Genomic DNA, 18150 nt, shown 5'->3' on the forward strand with positions numbered 1-18150 from the left:
CTGTGTTAGGAACTGGGGGCAGAGACTAAAAACATATCTTTGTATGTCAAAGTGCCTCAGTGCGTATATGTTGAATGAATGTGTCAGTGAATGAGCTAACTGATTTGGGGATCTTCTGAGAAAAAGTAAAAGGAATACTTCGGTAAACGCGAATTACACGTTATTTTTTTTTATTATCAAAACTGTTAAGACATCTACATTGCCAAGCTAGAATTAGGAAGGGTTTTAAAAATGGTTCCCTCTAAAGAGAGGAATGCAAGCCCATAACCAATGCTACATGAAATCAGGCAGTGTTACAAGAAAGCAGATCTCCAATACAGAGATGAAGCAGTGAATACTGTGCAATTACTATAACAGGAGAATGGATTTAAGTACAAAAAACAGATCTTACAAAATGTGACTTTCCTTGGGATGCCTTTGGCGATGACACTATTTTCTACTGTAGACCAAAAATAAGAATATAAATGTGATGCATGCTGTTGTAGGAAGTGTCAGACATTTTGCACATAGTTAATGTAACACATCACCCTTTCACCTTCTCACCCAGAGCATCTGGGAAAGGTGAAAACAGGTGGATCCAGTGATTATTTGTCATTCCAAATGCTGACTCCATCTGGGGTCTCCACAAGGTGATAGAAACACACTAGGGGGGAAGGCATCAAAAAATAACATATGAAGGCTCAGAGGCTATCAGAATGGAAATCTGTAGCAGTTACATAGAATTCTTGGAGTAAAAAATTTCACTTCTGAAGAAGTCATATATAATTCACTTTTCAAAAATATCTCTGAAAGGTAGTAAAAATGAGAGTTAAATCTGGCCCGTTAACTTGATTCCTGAGTTTAAAGCCAGGTGAAATCCTGGGACCAGAAAAGAAGGTTTTTGTTCATATTATCTTACATTAAAACAGTAGAAAGCTGATGACTTTTAAAAAGTGTCAAAATGGTAAATCTTAGAATATGTATTAAAAACTCACAGATCCGAGGCTTCCCTCCCTGGTGGCGCAGTGGTTGAGAGTCCGCCTGCCGATGCAGGGGACACAGGTTCGTGCCCCGGTCCGGGAAGATCCCACATGCCGCGGAGCAGCTGGGCCCGTGAGCCATGGCCGCTGAGCCTGCGCGTCCGGAGCCTGTGCTCCGCAACGGGAGAGGCCACAACAGTGAGAGGCTCACGTACCGCAAAAAAAAAAAAAAACCTCACAGATCCTTCATTAGTCACAATTTTGAATAATGTTCTCTATTTATTCTTTAAAATAGTTGTCGTTAAGAAATAGTCCGAAAAAAAAAAAAAAGAAATAGTCCGTTCTAGTGCCAAAACCTTGAAACGGAAATCCTGCAGGAGGATCCTAAAACCTGCTATTCACTTTTTTTTTTTTTTTTTTTTTTTTGCGGTACGGGGGCCTCTCACTGTTGTGGCCTCTCCTGTTGCGCAGCACAGACTCCGGACGCGCAGGCTCAGCGGCCATGGCTCACGGGCCCAGCCGCTCCGCGGCATGTGGGATCTTCCCGGACCGGGACACGAACCCGTGTCCCCTGCATCAGCAGGCGGACTCTCAACCACTGCGCCACCAAGGAAGCCCTAAAATAACAATTTTTGTTCTGTGGGTTCACTGGGTAGCTCTCACTTGGGTTGTCTGATGCAGTTGCAGTCACATGTTAGCAGGATCTGGAATCATCTGAAGGCTTCTTCTCTCCCATGGGCTTGGATGGCTTGAATGCTGGGGGCATCTCTCCTCTTCACATGGCTGCTTGGGCTTCTTCACAGCAGGATGGACTCAGGATAGGCAGATTTTTACATGGGAGCTTGCTTCCTTCACAGCAAGAGTTTCAAGGGACAGGAAGTGGAAGCTGACAGCATCTTAAGACCAAGACCCTGAAGCTGACACAGCATCACTTTATCATTGGATAAAGTGATCAGAGCTGCCAAGACACAAGGGGAGGAGATATAACCCCTCAGGTCTATAGGACAAATGCCAAAAAATTTGTGCCAAAACTTTTAATCCTCCCCATTCTTTAACCAGGACCCAAGGGTTTGTTGATAGTTGGACATTATCCTAGTCTCACCTCAAAATGAGCTGCTTCATATTCATGGAGCTCTTTATGCGTTAAAAAGAGAGTTTGTGTACACTGTCTCAATATGCTCTCCTAATATCCCTGTGAAACAATAAATTGGATAATAAGGCAAATGAGGTACAGAGGTTAAAGGCCTAGGATCACACAACTTCCTAGGGATAGAATGGAGATATAAATCTGAATCTCTTGACTCTCAGTCCATGCTGAGGGATTCTAGTTCAGTTGCTGTTTGTTTACTCCGGTCACTTTGCTCTCTGACACAAACAGAGCTGGGGGAGGAGGAAAGCACATTTCCCTGTGGCTGAAAATCTGGACACACATCTTTGCAGGTGAAGCTCAAGGTGCAAGCAAAGGCAATATTATATGATTGCTCAGCACATCAGTAAGGACTCTTGAAGCCACTGTACTGGCCTTCCCTCTTGGGAAACTCTCTCCGGATCCTCCAGCGGCAGCAGCTGGGCAGGATGGCAAAGTCAGCCAGGTCCTGGGAGCCAAAGCGCCACGTAGTATAGCACCTGTAGGCGCAGTGCCGCAGCTGGCTGTTGGTAGAATCTGCATCCAGCACCAGCAAGGGCTCCTGGTAGTGCAGGAGGAACTGCAGGACATGTCTGGACAGGATAAGCTTCTTGAATGGCTCTGAGGTGGTGATACAGGCACCCAGCTTTTTCCGACAGCACAGCTCCTCCAAGCATCTTTGTCTCTCAGGGAGTTGGGATGGGAGGCACTTTCCGCACTGGCACCAATTCGGGCAGTCACTGGATCTAGGGCTTGCCCCTTCACTGAGCAGTTGGATAGTCTCTGGTTGTCCAGGAATGGGGGGTGGCTCCTGAAGAGACAGAGGCAGCCTGGACAAGTCTGTGAAGTCCATCGGGGGTCTCTGAAAAAGGCAAGTTTCCAAACCCATCAGCACTGACAACCCCTAGGGTTCTAGGTTCTTTAACTTTATTATTAACTTGTAAAATTACATTTAATATTACATTAATACTAGTAGCTATCATTTATTAAATGTATATATCAGGACTGTGTTTTGCAAGCACTGCCTCGTTTAAGCTTTTGGAGAACCTCGTGAGATATGTGCTCTGATCTCCATATTACAGATTTGGAAAGTGAAATTCAGAAAAGCCAGGCCTCAATACATATATCTCTTCGGAGAGCCCTTCTTGCCTTGACCACCTGATCTAGGTAGTTCCCCTTCTCCCAGGTCATTCTCTTATCACATAATGATGTTCTATGTTTGTTATGAGGAAATGATCTTATGAATTGATATGTTTACTTAATGATTCTTCTTCCACATGAAAGCAGGGGCCCTGTTTGCTTTGTTTACTGCCTGCATTCCCAATGCCTAGGACAGTGCCCACACATAGTAGACAGTAAATATTTGTTGACTTAGCTCTGCTTTCTCCTTTCTCACCATGCTCTCTTTTCTGAAAAAATCCATTTGTTATCCTCCAGTGGAAGTTGCCATAATTGCCATCATTTTTGTCTATTCTTTGTGACATATACCTTCATTCACCAGACAAAGAAAGTCTGAGTTAAGTACATTAAAACTGAATGGTTCTTGTACATGAATGTTCACAGCAGCACTATTATAATAACCAAAGGGTGAAAATAACCTAAGTGTCTGTCAATGGATGAATGGATTAAAAAAATGTTATGTTCATACAATGGACTATTATTCAGCTATAAAAAGGAATGAAGTGCTGACAAATGCTAAACATGGATGTTTAGCTAAACATGGATGGAACCTTGACATTATGCTAAATGAAAGAAGCCAGACATAAGAGAACAAATATTGTATGACTCAATTTACATGAAATGTCCAGAATAGGTACATCCATGTATACAGAAATCTACAGAAAGCAGATTAATGGTTGCCAGGGGCTGGGGAGAAGTGAGTGAGTAGTGGCTGCTGAATGGATATAAGGTTTCCTTTCGGGGTGTGAAAAGGCTCTGGAGCTAGATAGTGGTGATGGTTGCACAGCATTGTGGATATACTAAATGTCACTGAACTGTACACTTTATTTTTTTTCCTCTTTAAAAAAATTATGTATTTATTTATTTATTTGGCTATGCCAGCTCCCAGCTGCAGCACACGGGATCCTCGCCGCTGTGCACAGGATCCTTGCTGCAGCATGCAGGATCTTTAGTTGCGGCATGTGGGCTCTTCCAGTTGCAGCATGTGGGATACATCTCCCCGATCAGGGATCAAACCCGGAACCCCCACATTGGGAACACGGAGTCCCAACCACTGGACCACCAGGGAAGTCTCTGAACTTCACACTTTAAAATGATTAAAATGGTAAATTTTAGGTTATGTGTATATTACCACACCCACCCCAACACACAGGAGTTCACTTTATACCCAGATCTGATAAAAACATTACAAGAGTGGAAAAATTTTGGCCAGACTCTCTCAAGAAGAGATGTAAAATTCTTAAATATTAGGGAATTGAATCCAGCAGTAAATACAAAGAATCATACATCGCACTCAAACTGATGTTATTGCAGATTCCTGCAAGGTTGGCTTAATATTTGAAAACCAATCAGTGTAATGCACCACATGACAGAAGAAAAGAAAACTCATTGATTATTTGGAAAGAAGCAGAAAAAACACGTTATTTTAAAATTCAGTATCCATTCGTGATAAAAATTCTTAGTAAACTAGGAGCAGAGGGGAATTTTCTTAATCTGATAGAGCATTCTTTAAAAACCTACAGCAGGGACTTCCCTGGTGGTCCAGTGGTTAGGACGTGGCACTCTCACTGTGGTGGGCCGGGTTCAATCCCTGGTCTGGGAACTAGGATCCCGCAAGACGTGGGGCGAGGCCGGAAAAAATAAAAAGACCTACAGCAAATACTATAGTGAAGTAAAAAACTTTCTTTCTGACATAGGGAATGAGACAAAGATGCTTGGTCTTATCACTTCTATTCAGTATTGTACTGGACATCCTAACAGGTGTAATAAGCTCCTGGAGCTGGAAGAAGCAAGAAAGGAACCTCCCCTAGAGCCTTCAAAGGGAGCACAGCCCTGCTGACACCTTGATTTCAGACTTTGATTTCAGAATTCTGGCCTCTAGAACTGTGAGAGAATAAATTTCTGTTGTTCCAAGTTACCTAGTTTGTGGTCATTTATTATGGCAGCTGTAGAAAACTAACGCAGTTAGTGACGATGTCCAGCAGCCAAAACTGATGGGGAGAATGTGAATTAGAACACCACTTCAGGGCTTCCCTGGTGGCGCAGTGGTTGAGAGTCTGCCTGCCGATGCAGGGGATGCGGGTTCGTGCCCCGGTCGGGGAAGATCCCACATGCCGCGGAGCAGCTGGGCCCGTGAGCCATGGCCGCTGAGCCTGCATGTCCGGAGCCTGTGCTCCGCAACGGGAGAGGCCACAACAGTGAGAGGCCTGCGTACAGCAAAAAAAAAAAAAATGAACACCCACTTCAGAGAACTGTTAGGTGGTATCTACTAAAGCTGAACACACACCTGCCTTATGACTTAGCAGTTCCATTCTTAGGTGCCATACGTTTACTGTAGCAGCATCATTGGCATGAACCCCAAAGTGGAAACTACCCAAATAGGTAGTTCATTCAACAATAGAATGGATAAATAAATTGAATGTTTATAAAATGGAAATTATACAACGAGAATGAACCATTGCTGTACACAACATCATGGATGACTCTCACAAAAATAATATTGAGGGAAGGAAGCCAGACACTCAACAGAGTATGTAATGAATACATATTATAGGATTAAAATTTTAAAAGAATTATAAAAATAAAAATAATTTTTAAATAAAAAAATTCTAGAAGAGGTAAAACTAACCTTGAATACAGGATAATGACTACTTTTAAGGGAAGGTAGTAATTTGGAGGCATAAAAGGGACTTCTGCTAGTAATAGTCACTTTTTAAATCTGGGTGCTTGTCACATGTGGTTTACTTTGTCATCAATTGTGATTTATACACATTTCTAGATATATTTATATTTAATAGTAAGGTTTGGGCTTCCCTTGTGGTGCAATGGTTAGGAATCCGCCTGCCAGTGCAGGGGACACGGGCTCGAGCCTTGGTCGGGGAGGATCCCACATGCCACGGAGCAACTAAGCCCATGTGCCGCAACTACTGAAGCCCGTGCGCCTAGAGCCCGTGCTCTGCAGCAAGAGAAGCCACCACAATGAGAAGGCCATGCACCGCAACGAAGAGCAGCCCCCGCTCGCCGCAACTAGAGAAAGCCAGCACGCAGCAAGGAAGACCCAATGCAGCCAAAAATAAATAAATAAATAAATAAAATAGTAAGTTTTCTCTTAAAAAAGAAAAAAAGACTACAGGAATTTGCTGGCTGTCCAGTGGTTAGGACTCTGCGCTTCCACTGCAGGGGACACGGGTTCGATCCCTGATTGGGGAACTAAGATCCTGCAAGCTGCGTGGTGTGACCGAGAAAAAAAAAAAAGACGAAATAACTTACTGGCACTTCTTCACCTTCAAAATCTTGCAGACTTCTCCCAAGTAGCCTTTGGTTTACCATCCTAATGTGGGGTTCATCCACAAAGGACACATATTTTAATGTCTAGGAAATAAAGATTAAAAGGTTACCAACTTTAGTTCAGAATTATCACGAATTGCATATCTGAACATATCTAAAGGCAACTGTTACTCCTATTTCCAAATGACAACCTGTTACACAAGCTAACCAAAAACTCTTGCTAACAAAGAAAGAATGATTCCGAGTCTAAAGGTAAATCAGAAATTGATCCCCAAGCACCTTAATTTGTAGATTTAGAGTATCCACAGCTTCCTGCCTAATATCTGTAGGTCCCCCAAGTGCTATGTAAAATTCCTTTGTAGTGTTCCCTCAATTTCAGTTACTCTAGGTTGAATATCTCCAGAAAGTTATACGATTGAATCTTAAATTATTTATATTTTCATTAAATTTCATCCCATCTTGGGCCATGAAATGGTGATTAATTCTAGTTGCAAAGATGAACTTTTACTTTAATTGCAAATACATGTACAACGAACAATGAATTGTGCATTCAGCTGCTAAAAAAGGACAGCAATGTTCTTGGATGAAAGAAAGAAACCCTCTGTTGTTTTTAAATACCAGAGACTTCTCTTTGATTGGAGGAAATCATGGAGTCAATGTAGTAAATTCCAAATTAATCAAATCAAAACCATACAGGTGAACTAAAATTTGACCACTCTGACCACTCCCCCATCCTAGGCTCCTTTCCAGAAGCAATCACTGTTATCACTTTTATTTTTTTTTTGCGGTACGCGGGCCTCTCACTGTTGTGGCCTCTCCCGTTGTGGAGTACGGGCTCCGGATGCGCAGGCTCAGCGGCCATGGCTCACGGGCCCAGCCACTCTGGGGCATGTGGGATCTTCCTGGACCGGGGCATGAACCCGTGTCCCCTGCATCGGCAGGCGGACTCTCAACCACTGCACCACCAGGGAAGCCCCCACTGTTATCACTTTTATGAGTGTCCAGTACCTTTTTTTATACGTATATTACCTCCCCACACACATTTATATGTGTGTGTGTATAATACATGCAGAAAATATACAGAATCTATATGTGTGTGTATATAAATGGACATATATACATGTAGAAAAAACATAGAATTAGTTTATGTGTATTGTTGCTTTTTAACCTATATATCATACCATATATATTGTTCCATAGTTTGTTTTTTTCCTGTCAACAAATGTCTTGGATATTTGCTCATGCCATTACCTATAACATAGTGGTTATAAACATGGATTCTGAAACCAGCCTGCCTGAGTTGGAATTTCAGCTCTGCCACTTACTAACTGTATGACTTTGGGCAAATTATTTAACCTTCCTGTGCCTCACTTTCCTCATCTATAGAAAGAGATAATAATAGCACCTATCTAGAGTTCTGCTAATAATCATAATCCCATAAACCTACCTGTAGGGTTGTGTGAAGATTCAGTGAGTTAATGCATACGTAGCACTGGAAATGCTATGTAAACGTTTGCTTTTATTATAATCTACCTCATTTTTAAAAACTGGTACCAGGCCTTCCTTACTATGGATTTATCATAGTTTATATCACCATTCACCTATTGGACATTTGGGCAGATGCTCCCCTTCACTGTCACAGACAGCACTGTGATGGACATCTGGTACATGTGTACTACGTGGGTACCCATGTGAGTGTTTCTCTAAGGCAGGTATGGAGAAGTGGAAATGCCAGGCTGTAAAGTATGTCCCATTTAAATGTTACTAGATCTACAAATTGTTCTCCAAAGTCATTATACTTTTTTTGCACAACCAATTTAATAAATCTGACAAAACTGACAAATCCTGGAACATAAAAATTTGTTTTCCCTATATCTTGCTTCTCCATTTTTGTGTCTATTCTTCACTAAAACTAAAGGATTCATCTGAGAGATGGTGGATTGGGGTAGATTCCAGAGAATTATCCACCATGGGATTGATTACACCTATGATTTTGGCCTTATTTTTTATTTATTTATTTATTTATTTTGCGGTACGCGGGCCTCTCACTGTTGTGGCCTCTCCCGCTGCAGAGCACAGGCCCCGGACGCACAGACTCAGCGGCCATGGCTCACGGGCCCAGCCGCTCCGCGGCACGTGGGATCTTCCCGGACCGGGGCATGAACCCGTGTCCCCTGCATCGGCAGGCGGACTCTCAACCACTGCGCCACCCGGGAAGCCCTTGGCCTTATTTTTGCAAACTTCTCCGTGGTCCAATGGGCCATACACGTGTTTTAACATCCCATAGACACAGCAAGCCTTACCTGCTTTGGCTCCACAATGGATTCACACTTCTTTCTGTAGTAGTATTCATTGACTGCACAGGGTTCACAGCACTTGCAACAGGGATAAATACGGGATCGACAGCATTTATTTGAGTAAGTGTTGATGAGAAAGTCAATGAACACAGTGGCCTGGGAAAAACCCAGACAAGCACCATGTCAGTGAAACTTCCTTTTGCCAAATCATTTTCATAAAATGTGAGAAAGAGAATCCCTTACCAAACCAAAGTAAGAGAGGTTTGAACCGATGTACACGATCAGCTGGATAATGTCAAATTTTCCTCCCTGGAAACAGAGTACAAAAGGTTACCCGGTTGAAATTCAGAGCAATGCTCTTTTGCTCTAACATGTAATTGTAAGTTCCAGCAGAGGAGGGAGTCTAGTGCCGTGAATTTGACAGATGCATCCAAAGTGTTCACGGCAACAAAGATTAAGGAGACTGAAAATATGAATCCCATTCCTCCTGCTTCTGCCTTTCAGGATGTGCTTGAAAACATGGATGTTTTAAACAAATAAGCAGTGGAACTCACACACTGAGAGGAGAACCATTGAAAGTTTTTTATTCCATTCAAGGTGAGGGTTTCAAAAGAGCTTTCCCTAAAAGTGATTTGAGATTACTCTGGAAACAGAGGGAAGGAATGTCTGCACAAACTCTTCCCATAGATGTCCCTGTGGTTTTTATTCTCAGTGTCTTTGTATCCTCTCATTATATCTCATCGATTCTTGTGCTGCTTATCACCATGTTACATAAATAATACGCTGTCAGACAAGGTATGTGGGCATCTGTTGATTTTTGCATACCCAGCATCCCCTTCTTCTGGAGACAGCATGCCCATTTTCCTTTGGAGAACTGTCTGTGTCCATACTCAGTCCATGTAGTTTGCGGGGAAGGGGCTGGTTCAGGGCTGATGTAAGACCAGCCATTGCGAGTGACCCTGGTCACAGTTCGGCAGTGAGCATCTGGCCCATATTGGGCCAGTCAAAGCCAGTGGCATCTGCTGAGGCTTTTGCTGAGATGTTCTCTTTTCACTGAGGTTGCTAAATTGCTAAGGTATAAGTAGCTGCTGACAGCACTGCATAGAGATGACCCGCTGTGAATGACACCAAAACAGAGGAGAACAAATGTAAGAGATGGAGGGAGGCAGGTTCCTGATGATGTTGTTAAGACATCTGGATTCATGATGCCCGAAGCCTGAAAATTGCCTCTGGATTTTTCAGTTATGTGAACTAAAAAAAAAAAAAGTCGTCTTTTTTCCTAAACCCATTTGAATTGGATTCCTTACAAAGTATTTTGCAGAGGGATTTCTTTCTCTCTCTTTTTTAAGCAACAGAGTATATTGAAAATTGAGTATTAGGTTTTCTCCCCAAGCCCACTCTTGTACTCATTAGATGACTTGTCCATGAACAAGAACATTTCTTCCCCCTCTCTGATCCCACATGCAAGATGCACAGTGCCAGCTAACGACTATGACCAAAACATTCACCCTTTGAGACACTACAGCGATAATTAAGACACAGTCATAGGAACGGAGATGCCAGTGGCTGAATGCGAGAAGAGACTTACGGTGCCAAAAACCAGGATGTCAAAACGGATCCCAAAGGCTTTTATCAGGGTCCGCTTTTCGGTATTATTTTCCTTATAGTACTTGGCATATCTGTAGGAGGAAAAGGATACATATTTATAAAGATCTCTCTGGAAGTGCTGGTATTTTATGAAAAGAAAAACCGAACCAGTAGCCGTTCTAGTCTTCTTTGTCCGTCTTCTAGCTCTGCTCTGGTTGGCAGAGGAAAGAACACAATCCAAACCCATGAAATTCTCTGTCTCTTCACCTTGAACCAAGGCACCACTTCCCCATGTCACCTTCTCTACTTCCAGCATCACAGGATGATGGAAAGTCTGTGTTTTAGTTTAAGATTAAAATGAAAAATTTTTAACCAATACAGGGTTGACAACAAGAGAAATTAAAAAAAATAACTTCAAGCACTCTGATCATTCTCTAAGAGGGAAAAGTTTAGCTTCTAGAACAAAGAGGGGGAGGGTGAATCTTAGATACTAATGAATGGATTGGGAACAGGTGCCCCTCAGCAATCTGCTCTAACTGTGTTTTCTTAAGATTCTGTATTTGTCTGTTTGGCATCCATTATCACCAGGGCCAAACTAGCGGACAATGTTGTTTACATGCCCCCTGCCATCCAGCTTTTGCAAGTATGTGAAAATCATGTTACAAACCCTCTTGACCAATCCTGAGTCCATATCTCCAGCCACCTTCTGTATCTAACTTTCACACACCCAGCCAACATTTCCCCTGCCCTAACTTGCCCAGGGCCAGGTACCAGACAACCAGAGACCACCCCTGTAGCCCAGAGCCCACCACCATTACTCAAACTAGCCAATCCTAAGCTGTTTCCCCTGCCCTGCCTTTCATTTCCCACAGAAAACACAGTAAAGGCTCTGGGCTGTGCTTTCCCCTTTCTCCTGCTATCCCCTGACCAAACCTGGTGCTTCTCCCTGTGGCCCTGTGTGACCTGGTGTGCCCCACCTCTCGGGAAATTCTTCTTTCAAGGGCATTGACTTCTCTGTGTTACTACTCAGCCACCTTTATAAATTAAGACCTGGGCACAAATCACAGTCACCCAAAATATGCAGCCCTCATCAGTGCTACAGTCAGGGAAAGTGTCATGTTTTGTTTTTCATGAATAATTAGGAAGGCTTAAGCCACATGTCTCACAAAACTTTTAAATCTGACCCTCCCTCTTACCACTTTTGGTGGTTGTTTTTAGGTAAGGACATATATTTTCTTTGAGTTATTAATTCATAATCTATTTACAGGTGTGGGGAGAGAAGAAAACAGATGCTCTGCCAAAGTATAGTTTGGAACATCTGAAATTCTTATTCTTTGTAAACTCACGATCTGACATTGAGATCAGTTAGATATTCTCAGGCACTTCAGTGCCTGTTTCTGGCCAAAGGGGTTTCAGTTTCTTTGCATCTGATTGTTCTCACTCCATGACAGTACTTTCTTCTGCTCTATTAATTGATTTGTTTTTTAAAATACAAAGCAAGCATGCATCACCACTCCATGCCCCAGGGTTGCATTATCTCTCTATGCAAGCTGTTTTGCTGGAAGGTTAACATTGTATAGTAAATACTTGAATTTCTGCTTTCAGGGTCTTTGTACAGTGGGTCTCAAACTGAGGGCAAGAATCACTTGGGAAGTGTGTTCAAAAGGCAGATTCCTGGGCCTCACCCCCAAAGGGTGGTTTCAAAAGGTGTGAGGTGTTTCTAGGAATCTGTATTTCCAGGAAAGGTACCAGGTGGTTCTGATGCAGGTGATCAATGGGCCACACTCAGAACACCAGGCCCTGGGCAAGGATGTTTTTACACTCTGTAGTGGGTTGAATAATGGCCCCCCCCAAAAGATAAGTCCAAGTGCCTAACCCCTGCACCTGTGAATGTGACCTTATTTGGAAATAGGGTCTTTGCAGATGTAAATGAGTTAAGGATCTCAAGATGAGATCATCCTGGATTTAGGGTGGGTCTTAAATCCAATGGCTGTATCCTTATAAGAAAAAGGAAAGGGAGAGTTGAAACGGAAACACAGAGGAGAATGCCATGTAAAGACGGAGGCAGATACTGGAGGGATGCAGCCACAAGTTAAGGACCACCTAGAGCCAGCAGAAGCTAGAAGAGGCAAGGAAAGATCCTCCCTTAGAGACTTTAGATGGAGTATGTCCCTGCTGACACCTTGATTTTGGACTTCTGGCCTCCAGAACTGTGAGAGATAAATTTCTGTTGTTTAAAGCCATCAAGTTTGTGGTAATTTGTTATAGCGGCCATAGGAAATGAATACACACACACACACATTCTGAGAAGCAGAGAAGCACATCAGGCATTCTATTCTGTGTGGGACTTCCCTGCTTTACACATCTTGTAAATAAACTGAATAATTGAAAAAGGATCTTTTGCCATGGATCTTTTGGTAAAGGACAAAATTCTGCAACGTGATCAATTCCTTCAACTTCCTGTTTTAGAAAGTTATATTTTCTCATTAAACTCATATAACCTCTAACTTCCTTCCCTTTTGTGTGGCTATTTGACAATAACTTGTCCAGTTACCCGTCAGATCTTGACATTTTATTTTTGGCTAAAGATTTCTTCTGGTGCTTATTCCAGAGAACCAATGCTCTAAAACTTTGTTCTAAAAGAATATTAACATCACAACCAGTTCTTCAGAAAGCTCAGATCTCTTCAGGAGCTAATGTTCTTAGGCTTAGCTCAGCGACTTGAAGAACATTTGCTAACATCTGATTGGTACATTGCCCTGCATGCGTCTGCTGATTGCTGTAAAAACAGCCTGTGAGGGCAGTCGGGGACCACTGATCCAGGCCTCTCTTTTTGCTAATGGCCACAAACCTATTCAGTAGAGCAGCTGGGAATGATCAAAACATTACCTAAACTAGGAGCTGGTTTCAGGGCCCTGGATGAAATTCCACTGACCCGGAGAAGCAAAATCCTGTTACATCTTGATCTCAGCCAGTCTTTAGCCAAGGGTCTCAAACACAAATGCCTATAGGGGCCAGATAACAGAAATGAGTGATGCAGCCAGGTAAGAGGCAATAAGGAGTGGTGAGGAGCATGGCAAACCAAGAGCCACATGGCCTTTCTAAAGGGAACCACTGATACTCAGCTCTAGCTGAGTGCTCCCTGTGGAATATGAAGCCAGTGTTGTCAAATGGGTTGATTTTTTTCAAATAGCTTAATTTTCAAAAAAAGTAGGAAGTCCATATTTTTACGTAGAATGTCTCAACTTTCAGAACATTGTGCAGGCCAAAAACAAAAACAAAATTTGAAGCCTGCTTGCCAGTTAATGATGCTGCTTTAAATAAAATATAAATAAAGCCATTTGCTTAAGTGGACCCCTCCAGAACTCAATAAGAGTGCTAGCAGAAGGGTTAGGAAGCAATGAATGTGTGTGTGTGTTTGCACGTGCACGTGTACTTTGGCCTGTACTTGCATGCTCAGATTAAGTAGACACTTTATTTTATTCATTCTCCCAGGCAGCTAGCAACCTGGTTGTAGAAAGAAAATATAGTCAGATGAATCATCTAAGAAGGAAGTATGTTTGGGATGCTAGAAAATATAGTCTAGACCAGTGCTTCTCAGATTTTAATGTGCGCATGAATCTCCTGGGAATCTTAAGATGCAGATTCTGACTCAGTAAATTGAGAGTCGGGGCTGAGATTGTACATCATAACAAGCTCCCAGGTGAGGCCCATGTTGCTGGTTCCAGGATCACATTTGAGTATCGAGGGTCTAGATTAGTGATTCTCAAACTTAAGTTTGCATAAGAATAACCTGGAAGGCTTATGAAGACAATCCCCAGAGTGTCTGATTCAGTAGGTCTGTCGTAGAGCCTGAGAATTTGCATTTCTAGAAGGATACCACATGATGCTGATATGGGGACCCGCACTTTGAGAACCACTGGTCCAGACCATTAGTACTAAAAGTATTCACAGAAGCTAATATGTTTGCAAGTTGATTCCCTAACATGGACTCCTATGTGTACAGTTTCTCTTCCTAACTAGGAAAGCTCAGTCCTCAGGAAAGTGCATGATGCCTATGGGGGTCCTATCCTGTGCTTGGAGAGGCCTTGTCCGGTTGCATTTCCCCACACCCCCATCACACTATATTGTTTGATTTTCTTTGAAGTATTTATCATCATCTGAAATGGTTTTGTTGGATTTGTTTGTTCTATTGAGGTATAACTAACATATAATAATAAAATGCACAAGTCCTAAGGGTTCAATTCAATGAGTTTTGACAAATGAATACTCTATGTAACCTAGATCCCTACCAACATCTAGAACATTCCATTACCCCAGAAAACTCTTGTGCTCCCTTCCAATTGGTTCCTACTCCTCCTTCCTACCCCCAAACCCCAGCCCAGCAGCCATTGTTCTATCTTTTATCATCACAGATAAGTTTGCCTGTTCTTGTACTTCAAATAAATGGCATCATAGAATGTACTCATTCAGGTCTGGCTTCTTTCACTCAATGTAACGTCTGTGGGATTCATCTATGTTGATGTGTGTATCAGTAATTTCTTCCATTTTTATTTATGTTAAGTAGTGTTTTATTATATAAATATATCACAATTTATTTCTCCATTCACCTGTTATTGCACATTTGGGTTCTTTCTGGGTTTTGCCTATTATGAGTAAGGATGCTGTGAACATTCATGTGCAAATCTTTTTGTGGAGATATGTTTCCTTTCTCTTGGGTAAATACCTAAGAGTGGGATTTCTGGTTTAGAGGATAGATGTATGTTTACCTTTATAAGAAACTTCCCAACAATTCTCTAATGTGGTTGTACCATTTTACACTCCCACCAGGAAAGTAGGAGAATTCCAGTTGTTCCTCCTCCTTGCCAACCTTTGGAATTTCCAGTGTTTTTAATTTTAGTCATTCTGGTGGGCATGTCATTATATTTCATTGTGGTTTAAATCTGCATTTCCCTGGTGACTAATGATGTTGACTTGGAGTTTTTTATTATATTTTTGTCTTATATGTATAGTCATGTCCTATTAGGATATATGCTAAGCAGTAATTTGTCTATTTTGTTTACCAATGTATACCCATTGGGGCAAGAAATATTTTTTTCTTCAATATATATTTAATGAATGAAGAATGCCAGTATCAACATCCTACCAGCTTCTTAAGCAAATTGTGTAACCGAGGGATATACTCAGCAACTCTCTCTGAAAAGGAAACAGCAAAAGCCTGCTTTGTGTTTGGAATCAGAGCACAAAATGACCAGCCATAACCACAGTCACAGAACCCTGCCTGATTCCCACAGGAAATGAAAGGTCATGGAGACTGTGTTATAAGCCTCAAACTGAGAGGCCAAATTACTGCTGGCCCAGTGTTGTAGGAACAGGCTGAAAAAATTATCCAGACGTAGGAGGTAACATGGAAACTAAGTTAGGGGCACAAGATCACCAATGGGAAAAAGTCAGGAGCAGAGGACTGAACTGTGCAGAGCATCAAAACAAGAATAGATCAGCACAAAACCAGCACTAGCCAGCTCAAGAGTGAAAATGAACCAGAATTCTAGTGAATTCATAGGGTTGAAGTCCAGAAGCTAGAAGCATAAGCGATGTACTACAAAGAACCTTAAAAATTAGACAAAACTGCAGTGAGGAAGCAATGTTACCCAAGGTATCAGGAGTCTTTAAGATGTTCTTACTGGGCTTCCCTGGTGGCACGGTGGTTAAGAATCCGCCTGCCAATGCAGGGGACATGGTTCGAGCCCTGGTCCGGGAAGATCCCATGTGCCGCGGAGCAACTAAACCCGTGCGCCACAGCTACCGAGCCTGCACTCTAGAGCCCGCGAGCCACAACTCCTGAAGCCCACGTGCCTAGAGCCCGTGCTCCGCAACAAGAGAAGCCACAACAATGAAAAGTCCGCGCACCACGACGAAGACCCAATGCAGCCAAAAATAAATAAATTTATTTTAAAAAAATGTTCTCACCAAAAGGATTTCCAATCAAGATGGCAGGCTGCCTCACCACCTCCACCACCACCTCCCACCCCACTGCACTTACACAAAGAAGTGCAAGATAAAGTATTTTTTAAAGTCATATCAATATATTATTGAGCTCAAAACAAGGAAGGGCAGGTGCTAGAGATGAGTGGTAAGTGGGGACTAAAGCCACGTGAACCCTAGGAGTACCAGATCAGATTTGTATCTGAGCAGCTAGAGTCCTAACATACTTCTTGGGAAAGGAGCTGAGGCTGCAGATGCCCAACTTAGCAAGGAAGCAGGGATGGGATACTTCTAGTGGAGTGAAGACATCCAGCACCAATAAATTAAACTAAAAACTGGTTTGTAATTGATAGATGCCATACAGTCCTGGCAGGAACAACTACAAAATTAAATTGTCACCCCAGAGGAATGTCTCCATATCCCATGGCACACGCAAAACTTTGCACAAGATCATTTCTGCCGAAGTCCACCAACAAATATTCCAAAGCCCCACAAAGAGAAATCCCATCCAAGTTGCTACAGTTCAGTGTGAAAGGGGTTATACAGTAGCTTGGACAAAAGGAGTAGGATCCATAAGCTAAGAATGGATCTCACTGAAACAGTAATAGGTGGCTTTGAAAAAGAACTGAATATAAATCCGAGAAATGAAAAATATAGCCATATAGTATTTTTAAAACCTGAAAGCATATGGTAAAATGCTCATAACCTTTGATCCAATAATTCTGCTTCTAGAAACTTATCCTAAGGAAATAATCTGGGATTCAAACAAAGATATATGTACAGAGATATACACTACAGAGTTATTTATAAAGAAAAATCAGAAATACCCCAAATATCCAATAATGGCGGAATGGTGAGAAAATTATGAGATGGAAGGGAAAGGGTGTGTTTTAAGGTCTTGGTGATCTAGGTTAGGATTATGGAGCTTCTACTATTAGCTGTGGGTCTAGGGGAGATCATTTCACCTTTCTCAGCTTTCCCCGGGACACTAATATCTACCTTCCAGGGTGGTTGTGAGGTTTAGTGATGGTGATATAAATGCCTGGTATGTAGAATACCCTCCCTAAGTTGTAGCCTACGTGATCATTACACTCACAATGGAACACGATGATAATTAACGTGATGGTCACAAAGAATTTTGAGTGACCTGGCATATGAACCCCCCCCACAGAATACCAAACTGTAAATGTGATATGATCTCATATAAGCCTCACAAAACAATTGGTTAGACGAAGGAACATTCACCAGAGGGTTATCTTCAATTATCTCAGGATAGAGGAATTATGGGTGATTTTTATCCTCTTCTCTATGCTTTTCTCTGTTTCCCAAGTTTTGTTTTTATCTTACAAAGAGTGTGCAATTCTTTAATAATTCATACAAAAATTCAGTCACTGCCTAGCTCTTAGAGGAAGTCTTTTACATTCCTCTTGTTGCCTTGGCAACCAAAACTAGTCTTGCTGGCTGCTGGGGATACAATTCAGTCAGGCCTGGAAGGTCCCTGGGGATCCAAGGGTGGCCAGTCACTGGGCAAGTCTGACCTGGAGCACTGTTACCTGAAGTTGTAGCCAGGGTACAAGGACTCCTTGGCAGTCTTGTCGTCAAGGCGACGGAAACTGTATTTTGGACGGCAGTGATGGAACCACCTGTCCAGGTTGCAGTCCCAGTAGATCTCAATGCCCATGATTCCTCCCTGGGGAAGACAACGAGAGACAATCTCTAAGTCCCGCTG

At 42.3% G+C, this 18150-nt stretch overlaps 1 protein-coding gene across 1 annotated transcript in view; it reads right to left on the minus strand.

Moving 5' to 3' along the window:
• Positions 1–2449: 2449 nt before the first annotated feature.
• Positions 2450–18150, minus strand: part of P2RX7 (purinergic receptor P2X 7) — a gene marked incomplete at both ends in the record, with an annotated part of 52389 nt that continues 36688 nt past the window's right edge. The window contains 6 exons of the mRNA XM_082667845.1: positions 2450–2947; positions 6535–6636; positions 8856–9005; positions 9093–9158; positions 10438–10528; positions 17975–18111. Coding sequence (XP_082523971.1) covers positions 2450–2947; positions 6535–6636; positions 8856–9005; positions 9093–9158; positions 10438–10528; positions 17975–18111 — 1044 coding nt within the window. The remainder of the gene's footprint in view (positions 2948–6534; positions 6637–8855; positions 9006–9092; positions 9159–10437; positions 10529–17974; positions 18112–18150) is intronic.

This window comes from Grampus griseus, assembly GCF_964374135.1.
Source record: "Grampus griseus genome assembly, chromosome: 12".
NCBI lineage: Eukaryota > Metazoa > Chordata > Mammalia > Artiodactyla > Delphinidae > Grampus > Grampus griseus.